The sequence below is a fragment of the Chrysemys picta genome, chromosome 7, assembly GCF_011386835.1.
Source record: "Chrysemys picta bellii isolate R12L10 chromosome 7, ASM1138683v2, whole genome shotgun sequence".
In the NCBI taxonomy this organism is placed as follows: Eukaryota; Metazoa; Chordata; order Testudines; family Emydidae; genus Chrysemys; species Chrysemys picta.
This window is the reverse complement of record NC_088797.1, coordinates 66,991,636-67,015,811: the sequence shown is the minus strand read 5'-3', so window position 1 is coordinate 67,015,811 and position 24,176 is coordinate 66,991,636. Positions and strand designations below refer to the sequence as shown.

The 24,176-nt window shown below is 39.6% G+C and overlaps 1 protein-coding gene across 35 annotated transcripts in view; it reads left to right on the top strand.

The window, feature by feature from the left end:
• The window catches only part of KCNMA1 (potassium calcium-activated channel subfamily M alpha 1), an 873,581-nt gene that overhangs the window by 664,924 nt on the left and 184,481 nt on the right, over positions 1–24,176 (top strand). For all 35 annotated transcript variants that reach the window (XM_065551703.1, XM_065551701.1, XM_065551699.1 and 32 more), the window contains exons 11-14: positions 5,200–5,305; positions 6,752–6,834; positions 9,246–9,315; positions 11,890–12,045. In XM_065551703.1, the coding sequence (XP_065407775.1) occupies positions 5,200–5,305; positions 6,752–6,834; positions 9,246–9,315; positions 11,890–12,045 (415 nt within the window). The remainder of the gene's footprint in view (positions 1–5,199; positions 5,306–6,751; positions 6,835–9,245; positions 9,316–11,889; positions 12,046–24,176) is intronic.

Genomic DNA, 24,176 nt, shown 5'->3' with positions numbered 1-24,176 from the left:
GATGAGACTGTTAGGGTCAAACTTATTCGGTGAAGTTAGACCAGAGATATATTTGACCCGTTGGGTGAAATCCTGTCCCCTTTGAAATTAATGGCCAATTAATGGATGTCAATTTGTGATGCTTCCACTAGCTTTTTATAAGTCTAAGGTCGGGATTTAAGGAGTCTTACTCCTATTGAATTTCAGTGGGATTTAGGTGCCTGACTCTCATAAACTCTTTTTGACATTACCAGTCAAAATCTCTTTGAGCCTTGCTTTTCCCCTGTGTGAAATGTTAACATACTTACCTAACGTACAGCACAAACCAAACATGTATATAGGTGTGAACTACTATCTCTCCAGTTTATCATGATGACACAAAGGCCAAGATTGCATTATGAAGCCACATATTGCTGTTACAGTTTAAAAAGCCTTATTTCATCTTCCAATGAAGCTTTTTTAAGTGTGTAGTATCAATCCATGAATACTTCCCAGTCTTGCTGTCAGATGCTATTCTTCATTGATTGCACATTATCTGGTAGTTCATTGCAATATATTTTGTTAGATTACTGAGGCCTAAAAATCAGTTTCTAAATATTTGTATCCATTATTAATCTAAATCAGTGTCTTTCTTAGGGCAGGCTCAATATCTTTCTATAAGAAAGTCTCAAGAACCTCCAGGCAGTTGCACCAACATTTTTCATTTCTTTTCTGCTCAATGGGCCCAAATTCTGCCATCAGGTGCCATCACATTGACTTAATTTGGAACCATATGCATCAAAGGGTGATATTTGACCCTAACTGATTTTAGTTAAGCCGGCATTCGTCTGGTATACAATTGCTAGATTGTTCAATAGGTGTTTGTGTTGTGCTGCATCCTACAGCAAGTGGAAACAAGTCAGCACGGAAGAAAAAAGGAACAGATTGGCCCTGCCTTGTTAGTTAAAACTTGACACTTAAAAAAAATAAAATAAAATAAAGCTTCCTACCATTCTCAAAATAATGCTTCTGCAGAAGAGGAGGTCTGACCAAGTATATTTTATACATGCAGTTAATAAATTAAGGAAGCAAATGCTGTACAAAGAATGAGAAGCCTTGATCTAATAGGCGGTACAAGAGAAATAGTTTAAATAAATTTCAAATAAATTAAATAATTAGGGAATGATAATTAATGAAGGATAATGAATTAAATACATATATCTGAATTTTTGAAAAAATAAATACCGTGACAGATCAGATCATCCCTGGTTATCCTGATTTGAACAGCGTATTTGCCAACATTGAAAAACTAATGGAATGTTGAGAAATAAATCTTGTTTTCCTATTGGTTACCACAATTGTTCCCACCTACTAGCATACTTAATAGTACTTGAAGCCATTGGACTTTAGACTCGTGCTCCTTATATTAAAGAAAAACTCAATAGGTTTTTTTAGGTCACTAGGTTAATAGATCAGTATATTTTAAAGAGTGCATGACACTCAGAAATAAGAAATAATATTCAACACATATTAATAAATACTGCAGAAGTTTTCTTTGGCCCTGGATAGTAGTTCTAAGTGTAGTTTATGGAGATTAATTTCTATCATGCAGTCTATGGGGAAAAACATGTTAGGAATGCCCATTCATAGGTATGTGTATTATCTATCTTCATGTCCAACTTTTATCTCACAACTGTCTAACAGTTGCAAGCTAAATTACAGTAAAACTGTGTTTTCTGATTCTAACGACATATTTCAAATATGTGCTGAAACTTACCCAAAGATGTGCATAACTGGCTGCTTTTCCAAACACAAACATCATGAAAGAGATTCTGCTGCATTTAATCTTCTCTTTAGGAGATTACAAACTTGCAGAAGCTGAATATATTTTACCAGTTTTATGTAAATTAACAGAAATAGCCCATTCCAATGACTTTGTTAAAAGATTGTTGGATTCTAAAATTTTGAAAAATGACTGGCATTATCCTGTACCAAGAAGTGCTCCATGTACACTGATGTTTTCCACCACCCTTTTAGCTGCTCATAGAAGCTGAACAGTTTGGAGAAGTCCAAGATGCACTCTGAATTGTAAAAATGAATGAGATGATGAGCACTGAATGATATAATCCATGTAGATCTATGAAATTGGTGCAGTCACCCCCAGGTATGGGGGCTCTCTGGTTTTACTGTATTAGACTATGACTGCTAGCAAAACAGCAGTACTACAAAAACAAAATGCTGTTGCACAGACATAGTGATGCTGCAAGCAGATAGAAACAGCAAATTGCTTTAAATTATTTAAAAATATATGTTATCTGGTAACATTAGTGATCGTGTTCAAGTCATTTCCTGTCAGTTAACGACTGACTGGGCCACAACTTCTCCAGCCAGTCATTAGTTGCCTGGGAATGCCCTTCCCATCAGCAATTTTGCTTAAAGGTAGTTGCTGTTTGTCACTAGCATCCCATTACACATAATTCAACATCAAATTGGCATGTCTTAGGGAGAGGCTATTAGAAATAGCTATTTGCTTGAGAGAAATATGGTGTTAACTGTCTTTTCCTATCAGGAGCAGCATGCATTTCTAAGTGCCATGAGCTGTTTTTGAATGAGTGATATTAATGTATTTAACAGCAAGCAATGCACTTTCCTTCCTGTCAAACATAATGATTAAAAGGTTAAGAATCATTTGTGATAATTGGATAAAGGAAGTTGAAAATGCATAGAGTTGCTACCTGGCTGATTTTATAATATTGCCATTCAATTGGAGTAATGGATACAGTTGATATCCCCTGGTAACTGCTCATGTTTTATTAGGGTAGTGGAACTTAATTTCCAAAGGGAATCTGGAGGTTCCAGCACAAAAAAAAGGTGTAACAAACTTGCACGCACAATTGCATATGCACTTTCAACAATAGTTTATAGAACTCTGGTAACTGCCCGTGCACAGGATGGGTGGCTAAGCAGTTACTACTCATTTGAGCATGCATTTGCAGTAAAAGCACACACAACTGCAAGTAAACATTTTTTTTAATTTTATTGACGCTGTTTACCTGGCAAGTAAATGCTTGCTTTGTTACTAAGAGAGCTAGGTAGATGTGGGCCACATCTTTATAATGGATTACTTTTCATTTGACTACCTGCTTATGTGAAAATGACCGCTGGTCAAAAATGACATGACAAACTTATAATGAATGCACTTAGTAACAGTTAATACAATCTAGAGCAGTGGTTCCCAAACTTTAACAACCTGTGAACTCCTTTCACTAAAATGTCAGGTCTTGCGAATCCCCTCCTAAAAATGAACATTTCTAGGGATTTTCTCCTTTACCTGAGTATAAATTATAAAAGCAGTGATCTTGGAAATATAAAATTTGTTTTTATGACATGCTTATTATACACTATTTATTATTAAGTGTCCCTGGCCTCTGTTTGCCAGAAGCTGGGAATGAGCAACAGGGGATGGATCACTTGATGATTACCTGTTCTGTTCATTCCCTCTGGAGCACCTGGCACTGGCCACTGTCGGAAGACAGGGTACTGGGCTAGATGGACCCTTGGTCTGACCCAGTAGGGCCATTCTTATGTTCGTATTTATCATTACAGTATTTTTATTACATTATGAAAATGGCAACATTCTTTTGAGATCTCACTTTCATAGCGTGTATCACTTTGAATAAACCCATTAGAAGACAAGGCTCCTATGTTTCATCAAGGAATATCAGATGTGAAACAGCATGAAGGTATTTAAGAAGCCAACTCAAAGAGTTCCTCCTACACAAGCATTCAGGTCTTGAGCAGTCCAGGCAAACAACGCACGTTACAACAAAGTTTAAACTTGTTCGTCATAATAATTTTAAAACCAATACTAGCTGCCTATTTAGTTTTAAAAACAGCAAAAAATATCCACCTCCCTTTCCATTTCTTATTAGGAGTCTTGAAGTTTAAATCTCCTCAGTGTGATAGATATGTTTGCTTTGATCTGCTTAGCTCTTGGAAGTCCAGGGCCTCCGGGCTGCTGACCCCGTGCTGCCCGGGGTCCCTAGGGACAGCTCTGTCTGCTATTAGGGAATTTTTTTCCGAGAACCCCCTGTAATATTTCGCGAACCCCCAGGGGTTCACGAACCCCAGTCTGGGAACCACTGATCTAGAGGTATTATCAGGTCCTCTTGGTGGCTGTTAACCTACTGTATGAATTATACAGTCTGACTGTATGACTGGAATTACATCAAAGTGCAGGTAGATAACTGTGTGGTCTGGTCTGAGTGAGCAGCCCATACACTAGGCAGATTTTCCTTTCACTCAAATAATAAGCTGCTGCTTTTGCATCCTTTGGTCTTCAATTCACGTGCTGACAGGGACAAATTCCTAATGAAGCTGAGGAGATTTTAGGGCTCAGTATTGCTCTTGTATGTATGAATTGATGTTGCTAAGAGCACATCTTTGATGGACAATTTTGTTCCTATTTTCTAGGTTTGTTTGTGTTTCTTAATTAACCTGGGAGCAGTAGAGTTAATAAATAATGCTAGCTGCCAATATGGACCTTTTCTGTGCTGTTATTTATGATTCCTAGATCAAAGCTGTGCCAAGCAGTACGGATACTGCATCTATGTCAATGAGACAGAATAGTTACACATCAAAGAGTGTAAAGCACCTCACTGTGTTTGAATTGATGGGAGTTGCTGTCACGGTTCCATGAGTAGCTGCACCTCTGTCCCCTTTTCTGGTCTCTCTCAGTGCACTCCCTTCAGATGTTAGGCCTCATGCCTTTGTCTGTCCTTAGTGGAGTTCTCCAATTCTTCCTCTCTTAGACGGTCCCTGATCTACATTACCCTGCATGCCAACTGTGATTACTCAGCAGGCTTGACCAGGTTAGGCATCTGTGAGTCTTCCCTTTGGGAGCTTCTGACCAGTGGTTAATACAGGCCACTGGACAGCTTTCTCAAACCAAAGTATTATTTACTCTTAAAAGCAGGAGCAAAGCACAAGATAAGAGAAAACAGCTAACCCTGTAACCCTGACAGCTGCAACATTCAGGGAAGCTGGTCTTACCTCCGTTTGGTAGGCCACATTCACATGTAAGTGAAAAGAATGGAGCTTTGCTAATAGTAGGTGAGGCCCACTGTTTTCACCGCACAAGAAAAATATCAATGGAATTTCAAACAGTTTAAAAATGAATACAAGAGCGGGACAGAAACGTTGTGCAAATTGATTTCTTGTTTGTTTTCCCCCCCAATGCAGTATCTCCCCTAACCTTGAGCTGGAAGCTCTTTTTAAACGACACTTCACTCAGGTGGAATTTTATCAGGGTTCAGTTCTCAATCCGCATGACCTGGCAAGAGTAAAGGTAATGATTCTGTTGATTCTTTATTTCTACTATCTGTCTTCTCTTAAATAAGCAGTTTCTAACTCCGATCCAACATCCACTGAAGTTAATGAGGATGTTTTAGTTGACTTTAATAGGAGAGGTCCTATGGTTGTTAATATTAATGTTTAACATTTTAGAACTTGATGTTATAAACATTATTGGCACGCTTGCATAGGGACAATTAGAAAACATTTTTTCACCATTTTTCTATTGTCAGGTGTCCTGAAAAAGTAAATACAATTTGAGATATTTGCTAACCTATAATAAGATGGCTGTATTGGTTAAAGTACCATACTCCATGCTAAATAATTCTATCCTCTTAAAGCAAACCCTGAAGCTCAGAAGAGTAAAAGATACCAAACTTATATGCAGCATTACCCCATTTCGTGTCTTTCTAATGGGACGTGAACAAGCTTCTTAAATCATAAAGATCTTTGCCTAATGTTAAGCTGTTCTAGTGAGCAGAAATTAGGATGTTTGCCTGTTCTGGCTACAAAAGCTGTTCAGTCCATTTTTACACAACATACACTGAGCTGAGCTCTAATCAGCAGCATAAAATGATGTCCTTGTAATGGCTATAAAATTCAGTCTTGTTATCTTCTCTCTTCCATCCCCTGCTTTACTGTGTGGGATTTGCCCAAATGTACTGAAAAAAAGTCATTTTGTTATATTTTAAATCTGCTGCTTTATGCTAACTAGACTAAGATTGATGATTGTAAGTTTTGCAAGTAGATTAACTTTGCCCCTAAAATCAGTTATCTATTATTACACCTCTACCCCAATATAACACTGTCCTCGGGAGCCAAAAAATCTTACTGCGTTATAGGTGAAACTGCTTTATATTGAACTTGCTTTGATCCACCAGAGTGCGCAGCCCCGCCCCCCCAGAGCGCTGCTTTACCGTGTTATATCCAAATTTGTGTTATATCGGGTCGCGTTATACCGGGGTAGAGATGTATTTTTATTATGTTATTGCCCAAGGACCCAAACAGCAGCTCTGGCCCTGTTGTAATAGTCACTGTACAAATAACAGAAAGACAGTTCCTGTCCCTATGGGTTTAGGAGCCTGACCTGCAACATGGAGTTTTAAAACTTTGGCATTTAACCTGTTGGTGCTTCATTTTTGGTATCTCTGAAATAACATTAGTAATCGGTAGTAGTAATAACTAAAGTACTTACCTACAATGAGCACTGTAATGTTTAATATTTGGAAAGTGTTTTGAGAAGTTAAAGTGATCAGCTCCGTGTAAGTATTGGCACTGATATCATAAAGAGTCAGAATCTACATTTATACTCAGCAAAAGCTATAAACTGTTGTTCTTGCTCCTGGAGGAAGAAGCTGATTTCTTAGCAGCTGGTGGCTGTGAGAAGAAGTTGGAAACAAAGGTTTCTATTTATGTTTGCTTTATTTTTTCGGTGTCTCAGATAGAGTCAGCAGATGCATGCCTAATCCTTGCCAATAAATACTGCGCTGACCCAGATGCTGAAGATGCCTCCAATATTATGAGGTAACCTGAAGAGTTTTTGAATATGGTTGTCATTCTCGTTTCTGACTAGCAAATTGCTGGTGTCTAGGTGGACCATACCCACATCTGTTACAGTTGAAAACTTCTCACAGAATTGCTTCCAGAGACAGGGAATTAAACTGGCGGAGTGCACAGGATTGCCTCAATAGTGTGGAGATGGAAGAAGTATAAGATGGAAGGGCTGGCTTGGGTATAGTGTGTCCATGAGGGTGAAATGATGAAAGGAGGGAGTGCTAGCCCAGGTAACCAGCATAGGTCAGCTACAGATCTTTTTGCAGCCAGTACAACTTATGTGGCCTCACAAATTTTAATCTGGAGAATGAGGATAAAACGGATGCCCACATTAAAACTGCCTTTGTGTGCCCTGTACTTTCTACACGTTGCCAGCATCATAGGGACCTTAGTGTCCCAAACACATTATCCTGTGCATTGGGGTCAAACATATTTTAGTTCAGAATCCAATATACAGATTGTCTCTTCCTACTTGCAGTCTTTCCTTCAACAAATATCTTTATTGGTGTCCTTGCAAGGCAAGTCCAATTTTTCTTGGTATGAGTTCCTGTGCATTCCTCTCTGATCAGTAAGGGGAACGATAGCATACAGGATTTGGTTTCACATGGTGGGGCTTTTTTGTTAGGGGTTTTTTTTTTTGGGGGGGGGTGTTGAGGGAGCGCCTTCAGGATTCCAGTTTTATGGAGCAAGTAGTTGTGTTCATTGCTGTATTCTAAAAAGAATCCCTATATTCAGTGGGAGTCTGAAGTTCCCCTCTTTTTTTTTTCTTTGTTTGTCCCATCTTTTAGAAGAATGGAGCTGAAAGACCATATTAATGGTGTTGGCTCTCCCAGGCAGCAGAGGTAGAATGCCCTGTACCTCTATGCCATAGGGGGGAGGGATAGCTCAGTGGATTGAGCATTGGCCTGCTAAACCCAGGGCTGTACGTTCAATCCTTGAGGGGGCCATTTAGGGATCTGGGGCAAAAATCTGTCTGGGGATTGGTCCTGCTTTGAGCAGCCGGTTGGACTAGATGATCTCCTGAGGTCCCTTCCAGCCCTGATATTCTATAATTCTATGGGTATAAACAGTATTTACATAGGAGGGTCACTGGTTACTGTTCTCCAGCCCCATTAACAAATATCACCGGCTTTTCTAAAACCTAAGGTAAAAAGATGCCATTGTTAGTCTCATATAGTAGGGGTGAAGTAAGGAAATGACAAAAGTCAGTTTAAAATAAGGTTGAGTCCTCCATTATTTGTATTTTGCTCATACAGCCTTAGTTTTAAGGAGACCAGTCTGCCCTTTTTAAAATTAAAATGTAAAAGCTCAGTTAAAAATTAGCTTATACAGTGAATTGGCCAGTGTTATAAACCACTTTTTTTGGCCTGTCAGATGCTTTCATTCTATGAGTTGAAGGTAGATACAGGAATACAATTAAAAAAAAAAAAACTTTACTGGAAAAAGCCCAGTATGCCTAGAGTGTGGGATGCCTGTGGAAGGAGCAGGGTTTAAGTATGCTCATTTCATTTTCCAAAACAACATTTGGGATGTGTTGGGAAAAACCCTAGTTTGATTTTAATTGCAATACATAGATTAAAGAGTATTCCAGATGCAGATTAGTGTGTTCTTAAATGGATTCAATATGTTTTAATGTAATAAAATGTAAAAGTGTTATTGGGAATAGAATTATCTTATGTGATCTCACAATAAATGAATTTGATTCAATAAAACTGAATTAATTAAACAGTGGGAAATGGGACATTAATAGGGGGAGGGGAGCATCACACTCTTCTCTTTGCTCTTCAATTCTCCTCCCTACAAAAAGAGATTCAAACAACTTTATTGGACAACTTTATTCTCTAATATTAGGAATAAGTCAACAATGCAAGTTTTCCCCTTATGCTTGCAATGCAACTTCTGGCAGCACACTATTGTAATAAGCTGTTGCTCTCAGAAGGTATGTGTACTCTGCACACTAAACCTGGGCTGTGACTCAGGTTGGAGCCCAAGTCCCCCTTTCACACACACAGATCAGTCTGACTTGAGTCAGCAAACATTGAGGACCCAGGTTCTTAGAACCCTGATGGAGGGGTAGATTAGAGCCCAATTCCAGCTGTGGAATGGGTCCAAGCCCTGTCATTTTGCAGTGTGGATGCTGGTCAAGCCGCAGGTCTGAGTCAGAAGGTCTATGTACTGCCGTGTGTAGTGCAGTGTTAGCATGGCTGTGAGACCCAGGTCCAGAAATTGTAAACCCAGGTTTACAGTGCAGTTTGGATGCTCAAACAGAGGCTCAGAAACACCAGGCCCACAAGCCTGGGTCTATAGGAAAAATGGTAGAATGTCCAAGATGTCCACCAGTTAAAATGTTAATTTTTTCTTTCTTTCTTCTTTTTTTAAAGAGTAATTTCCATAAAGAATTACCATCCGAAGATAAGAATTATCACTCAGATGCTGCAGTATCATAACAAGGTAATGAGAAGACCAAGGGGTCTCGCTCTTCAGAGCTACCGCAGTCTCCCACCCCCACTTATTTTAGCTGCCTAAATGGAAAGCATTTTTCTTTCTCAGTAGGAACATGTGAATACGAGTTGTCATGGAATCCACTAAAGAGTTAATTCTGTTGTATTTACATATGCCAGGGACCTTATCAGAACCCTAGGATGTTTGTTACCCTGGGGTGCTGAGTTTCCACAGCTCCCATCGATTTCAGTTGGGCTTGTAAGCACACATCTCCTGTGAAATAAGGCCCAACTTGATTCACTAAACCATGTATGATGCTTGTATTACCTATACAGATGGGAGAGTGTATGGGATTACTGTAGAACAGTGGTTTTCAACCTGCAGTTGGTGGAACCCTGGGATCTGCAGACTATGTCTAAGATTTCCAAAGGGGTTCGCACCTTCATTTCACCTTGAATGGTCTCATGAAATATATGTTAACTTCTATGCTAAACAATCTGTTCTATGTTGTACTTATTTGTGACACTGATTAAGTTTCCCAGACCTGAAGAAGAGCTCTGTGTGGCTCAAAAGCTTGTCTCTCTCACCAGCAGAAGTTAGTACAGTAAAAGATATTACATCACCCACCTTGTCTCTTTATAACCATAGCTAAAGAAGTTTACGCCTGCTCAGGATCCACCTGGTTTTACACAGCGTGATTTTTACTCCCTGGGTTGTCCCCTGCACATACATGAGTGGAGGACAGCTAACATACAGAATTTGGTCCACCTTCTTTTGTGGAACAGAATCATGCTATTTCTGTATTTTAAACACCCTCAACGAGAAACATGTTGTATTAAAAACATATTTTCTCTTTATATTTCTAATGAAAATTAATGAGGAAATGAAGAAAAAATGATGAATGGTGATAATCAGATTATCAGGAGGAGGAAAGCATGGAGGACTCTGTTTGTGTTCATGTGCATGCATACGTGTGTGAGAGATAGAAGGATGAAAGTGTCCACTAGAGTTTTGCATTTCACAAAAACCTCTAGAATGTTCTATAAAATTTTGAGTTTCTTTAAATTACTTTGAGTTTGGCAAAACATGTTTTTCTCGCGGTTTTTCCAAGGAAAATTTGATATGAAATCAATTATATATGGAAGTACTCATATAGGTACCTGGCTGATCGTTTTTGTCCACTATTTCATTGTGCACTAGTCCCATAATCAAAAGCCTGAGAAAAGAGACTCCTTACACCAGGCTCTGTGCTTATTTGATTCTGGGGGTGAGAGAAACCAAAAAAGTACAGGTTATCTCATACTGTTCGAGGGCTGGGCTAGATTAAAAAACCTGTGGTTGATTTCTGGGGTTTATGTGTGTTTCTTATTTGTCAGGGAGTAGCTGAGATTGCTGTAAGAGGGTGTATACACAGACCTGGGTGCAATGAAACTTCATAGCACTATGTAACAACTTCAGCTTTGTTGATGGGCCTTACAAAGCCTCCCATCCAGTTGACAGAAGGTCACCATAATATAAGATCTTGAGGGATGCTGGGAGATTTTAAACGGAAAGGTGTGAAAGTGGAGAAGTTCCTGATACAAAAACTCTAATGGAAATATTTTGGTTTGGAGGAATATTGATTTAAACCCCCTAGTCAGGGCCGGCTCCAGGCACCAGCCTTGCAAGCTCATGCTTGGGGTGGCAGATTCTACAGGGCGGCATTCTACCCAATCCTAGGGAGGCACAGCCGCTTTTTTTTGGTTTGTTTTTTGTTTTGTTCGCCGATCCAGCCACCCTGTAAGGGGCAGCGGCGCGGAGGAGGGGAGCACCCTGCTGGGAGTGGGCTGCGTGCTCCATCTGCCCCAGCCAGTGCCCAGGTCTGTAGCAAGCCCGGCAGGGCAGCCCGCTTCCTTCCCTCCCCGCCGAGTGGAGCGGCGCGGAGCCCTCCCGGCAAGCGATGTGGCGGTCGGGGCTGCGTGGCGAGCGCCCCGCTGAAGCCCTGGCCACCCCCCTTCTCTCTCTCTCCCCTCTCCCCCCCGGCTAGCCAGGGCACGTCTGCAGTGCAGGGAGTCCCCCTGGCTCTTGCTGCCCCTCAGGTTTTTTATTTTTTCCTGCTTTGACGCTCTGGCCGCGCCGCAGGTTCCCCCCACCCTGCTTTGCCGCTCTGGCCGTGCCGCAGGTTTTTTTTTGCTTGGGGCAGCAAAATAGCCAGAGCCAGCCCTGCCCCTAGTCCAGTGATGCTCAGACTGAGGCTTGGAAGCTGCAAGTGGCTCTTTAATGTGTCTCCCGTGGCTTTTTGCAGCACGTGATATTAAAACACTATGTGATTTTACTGTTATTAACCAATTGTAGAATACTTGGTCAGTCATTTTCCTGTGAGAATAATTTATGAAACAATTAATTCACACTACTGTAGCTCTTTTTGGTAATGTTGATCACTGACATCTGAGTATCACTGCCCTAATTATATTTTTACCTTCTACAGGAAAAGGAAGTCCAGCACTAAAGGAAAAGATTAGCTATCACTTGCTTGGCTATTTCCTGTGTTAGCGGGATGCAGGGAAAGTATTTGGGGTCCTTTACCTGTGTTTCTTCCTTTAGGCCCATCTGCTAAATATCCCAAGCTGGAATTGGAAAGAAGGGGATGACGCAATCTGTCTTGCTGAGCTCAAGCTGGGTTTCATAGCCCAGAGCTGCCTGGCACCGGGCCTCTCGACAATGCTAGCCAACCTCTTCTCTATGAGGTCATTCATAAAGGTAATGTCTTGTCTCATTAGAGTGTGTTAGCCTGGGATTCAATTTGGCATGGGGTTGAGTAGAGAGCACAGCTTAAACTCAAAACAGATAGGGACACATTAACCAGTTTAGTGAAACACACACATACATACACACACAAATTCTGTTATAAATTGGGCAGTGGGCCAGGTTCTTAAAAAATTATGTTTTTATTTTTATTTGGCACATCTATGGCCATTAAATGATGGTTCAAAGCACAATCCATTTCAATCCCTTTTTTAGATAAACCACATGTTTATCTATCAGGAAAGCCTCTGCTGTTAAAACAAAAATATGATTTATATGCATCCCATATGGCAATAAAGCGCCTAGAGAAAAAGAATGATCATTTTGCTCTTTTACATAAAGTGGCTAGTGGACCTCTCACTGTGAGAATAAATATGGACCATGTGTTTGTACTTAAGACGAAACCTCCTACAACATAATTCCTTTATTTATTTCTCCTCAGTCAAAGAGCCCCTTAGGGCTTTATTTGCAAAAACTTGTAGTGCTGTTGTTCCCACCCTTTTGGGGCAACAGTACCATCTCACTAGACACTAGACTAAGACCTCACCTGAGTTAGGCCATGTCTACACTAGCACTTTTGTTGATAAAACTTTTGTCGGTCAGGGTGTGAAAAAACACACTCCTGCATGACATAAATTTCACCGACAAAAGCTCCAGTGTGGACAGCACTATGTCGGTGGGAGACACTCTCCTGCTGACATAGCTACTGCTGCTTATTGGGGGTGGTTTAATTATGCCGGCGGGAGAGCTCTCTCCCATCGGCATAGAGCGGCTACACAGGAGACCTTACAGTGGCGCAGCTGCAGTGAGGTCTGTAATGTAGACATAGCCTTAGTCAGTGTTCCTTTCCTCTTATTCTGTTTTCAGGCATTCTTGCTAGACATAGAAGTTGGCCAGTTTCCAATCCTGTATTTGTGATCAGGGGCCAGGACACGATGGAATGTGAGGTGGGCCATGGCTCCTGAAGTCCATCATGAAAGTGGGCAGGGGTTTCCTGGAGTACCAGGTGGGAAAGCCAGTTTGGGTGCACGTTCCAGTGGTTGGGAGCCTTCGGTGCAGTGCCATCTGATATTTATTCTCTTGGCATGAGATAGAAGCTGGGGTTTCTGAGGCTGCTGTGAGAAACTTTTTTTGAAGCCCCCAGAAAGTCATCATAGATCCTCAGGGGCTGCAGACTCTAGCCATCTTAGGTAAGTATATGTGGTCAGAAGAATTCAGCTTTTCAATATGGAAGCCAAATTATATGAAAGGAAGCTTGGCCTCCTCACTTTGACATGTGCAGTTAGACCCTTTGCTTCTTTTATCAAACCATGAACTTTAACTCCTTTGTCTTCACAAGCTCAGTTTTGCTGAACTCTCTCTAGTTCATTGGCATGCTGCAGCTCTGAAGTTAACCACCCCCCTTCTTTTATCCCCAAAAGAAAGTGTAGCAAACACAAAGCAGGTGGTTGTCTCTTCCTTTAATTATATTCTTTAGGACTGCTGTTCACTCGAGGGTCACTGTGTTGTCCCTTGCTCTGCTGCTAATATTTGTAACCAGAATCTGGCACACTCAAGGGTGTTGAGCTTTCTCTGCACCCACACTGGCATATACCAGCTTCCTTGTGGCACCTTTCTAGGGATGGGCCCTTCTGTGCCCTTGCTTTTGACCCCTCGTGTAGGCCAGCACCTCTGTTCAGTTTCTGCATTCCTCAGGGTCGAAGGTGAGTCAGCCTCTCTCAGGAAGGGCATGCGTGTATCCTCAGTAACCACCACCCCAATGCGGGTTACTTTAAATTTAAACAGATTTCACTGAGAAAATTGGGGACAGCATCAACAAGTAAAAATCATGGCTTGGGAGGAAACTGTACCACCTAGATCTTGTAGTTACAATCTTTCAGTTAAACAGGATTAAAAATTGTGCATCTTGACATTAATTTGTCCCTCTTGCCATCAGCATATGTCTCTTTCAAGGCTCAGTGGGACACCAGCAACCTGTTCTGCCAGTCTCTTGTCCCTTTTCAAGTCACCCATTCTGTATTTCCTTCATTTCATAATGTATTTCTTCCATTCGTACACTCCTTTTCAGCAATGTAATGAGATGGGGCTGACTGATCAACACTGGGTTACCCTTTATGATTTCCACTACAACCTACAGGCCTGATTCTGCAAGGCTCTGAGGACTTTCACTGAGGGTTTACAGCATTCTGAACTTTCATTGGAGTCAGATGGAGTCTTGCTGATTCTGACCAGGTGTTTCTAGTTGTATAGTATAATCATGGGAAGATTGCCTAATTTGGTTTATACCAAGGCAGCAATGTTGCTGATTCTTATTGTACCTGGCACTTAGATACTATTGTGCTGTGCATAGTACAATGAGTGGATAGATCATAATTTCTGTTATTCTGTTTCTGGAAGGCCAACGGGCAAAGAGAACATTTCTGTGCCCTTATCAGCAGGCTATTAAGATACTGCATCAGCAGTGTTTTAGTATTAAAACAAAAATATATAGTTTTATCAATGTTTTGAGAGAAAACAGTTAATATTGGTTAACATCAATTTCTGCCATCACGAATCAAGAACAATGGATTATTCATGTGGGTAACTGGGTGTAGATATTATCAGGGAGTTCAGATTTCTGAGTTTGTTAATATCTGGGGCAAAACAAACACATGAGAATTGATGCATGTTAACTAAAATCAAAATCCCCACTCTGTCTATGCCAAGATGATGTTGACTGTTTTTAATTGAAATAACGTTCTCCCCCAACACAAATAAATTTGTTTGATCTCAGTAACCATTAATTGATGGAAATTGTGAACCAATACAACACTCAGAGCCTTTGCAACTGCAAGAGGACTGTGCTGATATGGATTGTCAGGAAGGGCTATATAGGAAAGGAAGAAATACATTCATAAACTGCTAACTGGGAGTCCCTTTCCTTCCATTGCAAAGTAGCACTCTTTCTAGAACATTTAATTTAAGAACTGTCAGACCTTTACAAATTCTTTAGGCAAACATTATTAGTGGAGTTTTGTACATATACTAGAACATTGCCAAAAAAATCTTACTGAAACTTCTGTATTTAAAAAAAAAAAAGTTTGAGGTGTGTTCCCCATTCTTCCTAACATGATTAGAAAGTTATTTAATGTGTTGTAAATGTTTGGTCAGTCACAGACAAATGAACTTAATTGGTGGTGATCCCACACACATTTAACTTGTTATACCTTAGTCTGCAGCAAAATAATTTGTGTAAACTGTCTGCCCAGCATTAAAGATAAAACAAATTTATAAACCTCAAAATGTTATATTTAAATCTAATATTTTCCTTTTAGTTTTATAACTGTAATCTCATATGGAATATTTTAGTTTGCTCTTGGCACTAAATTGAACCAAGGGAAAATCAATTCAAAAATGTTGCATAACCTGCAGTTGTAACAGAAATAGTTCTGTAAATACTTAAAAGGAAGAAGGAAAAAATGCACAATAAAAAGATTTAAGAGAAAACAAATCAAAACCATACAGTAAGGTACATTTTAATAGGCCCATTCTTTATCTTCTGTTGAAAATTCTCTGGGTTATATAAAAAAATGAAATGATATGCCTGTTTATTTTATACATGATCTCAGCACTAGATTGAAATATTGCTCTATAGTGCAATTAGAGCAATTACTGTTTATGGTTTGGATTAACAAACATTTGTTTACCATTGTAAAAATATTTATAAAAGTAAGTAAATAAAGCGTGGGATTAGGAAGGGCCAAATTTTGCCCTTGGATACAAGCATGCAACCTCATTGAAGTCACTGTGCTACATGATTCATTTGTTTTACAGAATAGAATTTGGCTGCTGATCTCAATAGGAGTCTGTAAATTATGAACCATCTTTGTACCTCCCTGATGCTTGAGTCACTGGGCATCATTTTGGTCATGAGGAACAATTTAGAACAGCTAGCATTGGTGATGCCCAGCCATGCCTCCCAGCCTAGTCAGGGCTGAACTGGGTGTGGTAGAGATGGCATAACCAGCTCTATGCCACCCAGGCACGTACCTGCTCCAGAGGAAACCCCAAGTTGGCTTTCAGGTTACTGTTTGCCCCCAGAGCAGCACAAAGCAGTCTTGGCGTGGGGGTGAGGATCTGGCCCTAAAACTTCATTCATCACCAGGAGATCATCAGTCAACACCACCAGGGCAGTCTCAATTACTATACCCAGGCATAAACCCAAGCTGAGTGGGGCTGAGGAGATGATGCTGGAGTAATTTCATCAGAAATTTCTTGGCAAAATTTGAGACAGGTCGACAGACTCTTGTCATCTTTAGGGTGTGATGCAAGATTCCTTTGTTTTGGAGAGTCTTCTGTTGAGTTGAGGAATGTTGCAGGCCATGTATGGTGGAAAATAAACCATTTAGATCGGATTCATCTAAAGGATGTGGCTTCAGTTTGTGTGCATGGGGACATCTGTTCCTCTTTCTTGAACTGAAGTACATCAAAATGTATATAACTTATCCAGATACTGTAGGGAGGGGACCTTAGAAATAGGTACAAAATTTTAGCAAAAACCAGCTTGAGTTGCAACATTTTATTTGCTGTGAGACCCTCAGGATGAGGGAATGATGAACAAAACTCATGGTAGTTAACATTTGTATGCTATGCCTAATATTTCCAGTACAGTACTTAGGGAAAAAATAACCTAAGGTATTTCCCTAAGTGCCATATATGTGTGTTCTGACATGCCTAAATCAGTTCAGGATCTATTCATTGAGACAGGCCTTTGAAAATTGGTGTGAGAGTCAACTATGAATATACTACATTGAAACTGCCCTCAGATGGGAGTAAGAGCCACACATGCTCTTTGGTCATGTTGTCCTCTCCTAAAGTATATAGTTACTAAGCCAGTTAATCATTTGAATACATTACCACCAATTTACATTAACAAGTGTATTTTTGTTCGATGTGTTACCTCCTCTCCTCCCCACCCCGCAACCTGGCTACTGCCCTCCCTGCATTGTAAATTTTGTGGTTAAGACTAAAATAAATTCTATGGGCCTATTCTCCTCTTAGTTGCATGGGGGCAAGTCTCACTACTGCCAGTAACTGAGGGGAGATCTGGTTATCATAGTATTTCAGTAGTTGTTTGGTGTAGTATAAGACTCCACATAAGCACGTACAGATAATTTCCGTATACCATGAAAAATGCACATACATTTAATCCTGTCCAATGTTAGAGCTAACCTTGATTTACACATTTGATGTTAGATACAACACACCTAGGTTTCATTTTTACATCTGGTTCTGTAAAAAAAATCCAGCATTTACATCTGATTCTAGAAAAAAGATCCCGTTAGTAGGAGTATTTGGCTCTCACTATGGAATTTATATTGCTATTGATGTTTGTTAGCTCTGATTAACACAGACAAATGCAATTGAGTAAAAAGTAGTGGTTATTGTATAATACTTAGTACTAGGCAGTTTACTTCCAGGATTCTAAATATGATGAGTTTCAGTCTCAGCTACAAATATGTGAACTATTTTCGCCAAACAATGTATTAGTCAGTTTTTGCCCTTTTTCCTGATGATGAACAAACAGCATTATATCCATGCTTAATATATAATAAATCTATAATCACACAGCCAGCTCTGTTAGATTGAAGGAAATTTTGTGGGATGTTCAAACATGTTGCCCTGCCTTTTTAGTACTTACCAATATGGGGTAAAGATAGAGGTGAATTGATTAACTGGTGCTCTTGAGGAGGAAAGTGACTTACGGTAGAGAACAAATTGATTGGAGCTTGAGAAACTTGACTGGAGCATCCAGGCAGTTCTAGAACATAATCTCACTAGGAGGTAAAGGCCTGATTCTGAGAGACATTGGGCACCTCTTACAGATCCAAGCCATGCATTTATTTTAGAAAAAAATGCACATAGTAAAAACATTCCCGGTTGTTTTTACTAGTCATCTAGTTTGTAAACACAGGTTCTATCTTTTGGGTACCTATTTGGATCATAGGAGGTTCATGCATCTCAGCAGAATCCCACACATTTGGTCATTTATATTGAACAAATACATTAGGCCAAAGGGACCAAACTTGCTAATTCTAATAGCACAAAATATAAATATTTAAAAGTTATTTTGAAGCTACAATAATCTGAATCAATCATATTTATTTTCCATGTTTAATATAGTTAAAATGTTTAGCAACTTGGTATATCATTTTTTTCCCCTTGTGAAGTAGGGTTGATTGTCAATATGTGTTCAGGACAAATGTATGACAAAGGATGAGAGACATCTTTTCCTCTTCAAAATCGTTGAATTGATTCTCAGCAGTGTTAGTGAGGTGTGTTCTTTTCTGCATCATGGTGGACTGAGCTGACATTATAGCTGGCCCTGTAGCTATAAAAGAATTTCAGATTGGTGCTTCCTTAATCTTTATGAGAGGCTTATTTTTTGATTAAATGCAAAATACAACACAATATCCCAAATCAAACCAACTCCATCCTCAGTCTCTTCCCTGCTGTTGGTTCCTATTCCTTGACAGCACTGAAGATATTAGATAGGATCATTAAGTTCAGGTATACTTGATCTTTTTGATGTAACTATTTATTTCATTACATTGAGAAGTAAGTGCTATGAACAAGATAGATCAGTTGAAACTGCAGAGCTGCTGATAATTACACTCCACAATGTGGGGCTGGGTGGCTTTTTTAACAATATTAATGGTCATACTTGTGATACTTGCATCATTTTTTCATCCCACTGTCACTATTTATCACTGGTAAGTGACAGCACTATGTAAATATGTTTGATGATATCAAGATTGTATCTATATATGGATAGTGAAGAAGGTAGAAACATTGCCATTTATTTTAAAAAATGATTCAGAGGAAAATTAAATTTCTTCTCTTGGGGCATACTATGTCACTTTCCAGCTATTCTTCAGATGGGCTATTGAATCGATGGATAAGGTGTATTACTATTATCCAGGAAACCAGAGTCGTAATGTAATAGAGGAGAGGAAAGATGGGCTTGTAGTTAAGGCACTTAATTAGAACTCAGGAGATCTGGGTTCAAATCTCGGTTATACAACCATCTTCCTCTGTAACTGTAGGAAAGTCACATAATCTCTTCTCTTCTCAGTTCCCCATCTGTAAAATGATGGTATTTCCTTTTTATCACCTTTTACTTATTTTTTTCTATTTAGATTGTAATCTCTTTGGGGCAGAGACTGCTTCTTATGTATGTACCTACAAAGCACAGCACAGTGGGGCACCAATCTCAGTTGGGGCATGTAGGCACTACCATAATGCAAATAATAAAGAAGAAAATGTGCATCACCGAATCTGCAGTTTGGACACTGTTTGGGGGGAGTTATAGAGATTCCTTGTTGGTTCAAATTAGTTAACGACTGTTTTATCAGAAACAGTTAATTGTGTGCACCCTCTTTGTGTCTCTAGGATTTTTGTAGTATCTGTCTGAAGTGTGTTATACTTACTTAGCTGCAATGATAAAAATGACAGGGTGACCTCTGAATGCTTTTCATTTGGGGAAGGCTCTTTCAAACCGTGATACTCTCATTCTCCATTGGAACAGGGCAATGCAGTGCATTCTGTCATCATCCCCAGATATGACAGTGTATAGATGAGTGAAGGAGGAAGTACACATTCAAAAAGGGAAAAGGAATGATGAAATCCCTCCTTGACACTCTTAAGTAACTATTAATGTTGCTTTTAATACCATCGTTAGCCCTGGTTAGAAATGGAAAGATTGAGTATTTGTAGCTTCAGCACAACAAAAACACATTCTTTCCCAACTGATACTTTTTCTTTTGGCTGTAAATTACTCTTTTACATAAATTGCATTGTCACAAGTGCCAGTAGACTATCTTTAAAAGGTAATAAGCCAGACTTCTCCTAATTTATCCATCTCTTGAGGTCTCCTTCAGGTTGCATCTGTAGTTAATGCTAATGAGCCATCCTTTTTGGTTGCACCATGTTGGCCTTACTTGCATGATTAGGTGCCCAATAAACACTGGACATGCTATGGAAGAGAATACTATGTCATCACTATGGGGTAAAAGCGATTCTCTGCTGCTAGACATTGTGGAAGTGTACAACTCCCATTGACTTCCAAGGAGCATTTGCACCCACAGATCTTTGAGGCTGAGCCTTTAACTGTGCCTAGAGGACTCAGGTCAGGATAGCTTTTAGCATGTGACTAGCCAAATCAATCTGCAGCATTCAAGGGGTTAAACAGTTGTTTTTATGTGTGATTGGAAAGGAAGAAATTAGACCATTCAAGCTTTTGTCCATTGAATGTGCCAAGTTTTTTCTCATTTTGTATCTCAGAGCAGCTAGCAACTTGTTGGGGGAAAAGGTTCTGTTTAATTCTTAGGCTATCAGATTCTTGAGTAATGAGTAAATATGCTGGTGTGGTCTCTTGAGTTTCTCCAACAAAAAAGTAAAACATAAAATTAAAAGACAGCTTGATTTCCTTCTCTCCCTCTGGCCCCCCGCTTCCTAACTAATCTTTCTTTCTGAACACTTAAGAAAGGCCAAATTAGCTCATCTGAAAATGCATGCAAGAACAAACTACATCTGTTTGGCTCAATCTAAAACCAGGCAGTTAATAACAATAGCAACTAATTCCATCAATTAACAAATGTCCCCTAAATCAAATACCCACTTTTCTCCCCCTAGGGCAACACAGTGAATAGGGGTGACATGAATGGGGTTCTAGTTAGAAATGACTCTAAAAATACGTTGAGCTAGATTACACAATCAGCATAAAGCTCTTGTTATGGAAGAGTGGGAAGCTGCCTCCCTCCTGGAGAAGCAGCAGAATGGATTTTGCCTTAGGATACCATCTCTTCTGAGCCTGATCAGTGTGCACTGGGGATGTACATTCAGCACTGGCAGTCAAGATAACTAGTCTTACTTGAGGACTGGTCAAAGAGGGGATTGGGGCCATAATACATACTCTCCTCTATTCTTTCCTAGCTCAATGTTGGGTCATTTGTTTCCTGAAGGTGCAAAAAGCAAACAGGTCCTACTCACAAGGACCACTATTGTGATCAGCCCTTGAATGAGCCATGCAAGGGAGGAGAAGCTTCTTGTATCTCTCTCAAGTGTCAATCCCAGTCTGGCCCAGAGAACTGAATAGAAAATGCTGTCCCTGCTATAAAATTCTAGAGTGTGATTTTAAAATCGCAACAAAAGATTGTCATTCCTAATCCAATCTATACACTGAATCCTCTCTCTGAAAGGAGGCAGGAAGGCTGGATAGGATGCACTAAGCTGGTTTTACAGAATTCAGAGTCTCTGAAGACACAAAAGCCCACAGTATACAAGAGGTGACTTTAAGAAAATATTGACTTTTTATGCAAAGTAACTGTATTAGTTAAAAACAATGAGGAGTCCGGTGGCACCTTAAAGACTAACAGATTTATTTGCGCATAAGCTTTCATGGTAAAAAAAACCCACTTCTTCAGATGCATCTGAATCTCACCTGGTAAGCTGATCAGGAATATAGGATACACAAGAATTATAAGTAAATATTCCATTGCAGGTTTCTAACTAATACAAGTATCAGAGGGGTAGCCGTGTTAGACTGTATTCACAAAAACAACGAGGAGTCCAGTGGCACCTTAAAGACTAACCGATTTATTTGGGCATAAGCTTTCATGGGTAAAAAACCCCAAAAGTTGACTCAAAGGAAAGTTTAGAGCCCGTAAAACACACCTACTTTTGCAGTCGTAAACATGAGATATTTCTTCCTAACCCTCAGTCAGTAATCATCTCATGCTCTGAAGCTTGAGTCCTTGTAGGTGTGTGCATGTGTTTTTGCAGTGCATTTCTTATTCATTTAAAAACAAACAAAAAGGGCCCAACCCCTAGATTGAGGGGGAGGGGAGGAAAGTGTTCATAGTTCGCCAAAAAAGATATGGTCAAGGTCTGAAATTGGCCCATGATGCAGAAAATAAATGAACAAATTAAGGGGAATAGCATTTGAGAGAAAGTGATAGACACAAGAAGGAAAGAGAATAAATAATGGGATCTAACAGATCTGCTTTGCTCTGAAATGCTCACTGCAACTGTAATATGTACCCCTTGTGCTCTGCTTTTTAGTTTAGAGCATCATAGGAATTCTCCTGCATTTCCCTTGCTTTTAACATGGGGTGATGATAACTTTTGTAGTACTCAGCTACTGAAGCAAATTACCCAATCTCCACAAAGAACTAAGTTTTTGCCCGATGTGCATCACCCATTCTGTCATCAATAGAGAACATCAGAGAGACTCTCTCTGAGAGTTTTTATCAAGGACACAAGGTATTATCTAAATTCCAAACTTCTCAAACTGTCAACACTACACACAGATAACTATGAACAGGAGATAAAACCTGGGACTCAGTCTTTGATATGAGAATAAAGTATCAATTTGGCTTTTTGGACTCCCAAATACTTAATAGTGAGAGATTTGTGCCTTCTGCTGGAATGCATTGTTTGGCAAACAAGCAGAGGTTTATTGCTGAAACCATTTGCTCTGAAATTAATTCTCTTCTCATTGGCTCAACTTTAGTAGTCTACCTAGTATAGAGATAGAAGATATAATTATCCAAAATCTGCTGGTAGGTTATTGTTTTCAATAACAAGATGCTATCTTTATAACAGGAAGGCTGCACCTGAAAGATTTTAATTTATCTGTTTTAAAATTTTAAAATCAAAGCTCTTTTCATCACTGGGAATGCACTAATACTTATAGTTAGGCTAAATTCAGTGTATTTATTTGATTACAGAAGTAATTACTATAGTCTGCTTTCACACAGTGAGATGCTGATTGTCTGCAGGATATGGGGAAATCACCATGGTTAGTACATTAGTAGTTATACACACTTGATTCACTCTCATCACCTAGTGAGTGTGTATTTCACACTAACCATTGTTCAAGACCCAACTTTGTCAAAACTTTGGAGTCAACAATATTACATTGTGAGTCCAATGACTCAGTACTCCTGTCTGTCAGTGCAAAACCCCTGCTCTGGTCCCTCGGGGAGGGAAGGATACATGGCTATTCTTCTTTCTCTCAGCTCAAAATGGTAACCAGAACCATAAAGAGGAGGAAGCAATGGATAGAGGGACACAGATAGAAAAGGCAAAATGCAATGTTCCTTTGACTTTCTCCAGGCTGAGCAGATCAAGGAAACGAGCCATTTTTATAGTTTGAAAACCTAAAAAAGGTTGCCATAAAAAAGCCCGTTTTGATTTTGAAGGCATGGTCACCTTACTTCTATAATACGTCACACCTGGGGCATATTGGCATGATGCTTTGGGGAAACCAGATGATATTGCTTATTACCCCACCTGGGATGTATTTGTTTTGTGCATAGACAGAAAACGTCTAGTTTCCAGAGCTGCTAGTCCAGCATCATTCACCAACCCTAACTAAAGAGAAAGGATTAGGAAAAATGCAAGATGACCTCTCTGTGTGTGACGGAATGTCAAACAATGGAAATCCCCTTTTAGAGCCTCACATGGCTTTGGAATGGTAAAACAATCTTTGTGGAAGAAATTTTATTTGATTGCTTGCAGCCTACTTCTCAGGGAGCATGAGATTTGGACCATATCCACCATGCAAATTATTTTTTTGCAATTGTTTGTTTGCATCTCCTGAAGTAAAGTCACTGGTTACCTGGCAGCCCACCAAGAGAACAATGATTTGTTTTAATTGATATCTCAGTGGAAAGTTCTTAGAAAGTCTGTAATCTTTCTGTTCCATTAGTGCCTTTTGAAGGATTCAATGCGAGAACGAGATTGCTGAATCCTGAGTTAGTATTAAGCCCCGAGGATAAAAATTATGCACACACAAAGTACAGTATAAGTCCTGTTCAAAAGACTGTACAAAGTAGAGCACATTTTAAAATCTAGGAAAGCTTGGAATATAGCCATAGGTTTTAATTCATTCTTAATATCAACAGCATCCAATGAAAAATAAAATTAATTTCATTCCCCTAATTTGAACTACTGTGCCTGAGTACTGAGATGTCTTTCTTCTTTATGTCCCACTTAGGTTCTCATCCAAAGCCTGTCAAAATCAATGGAAAGATTTCCATTGA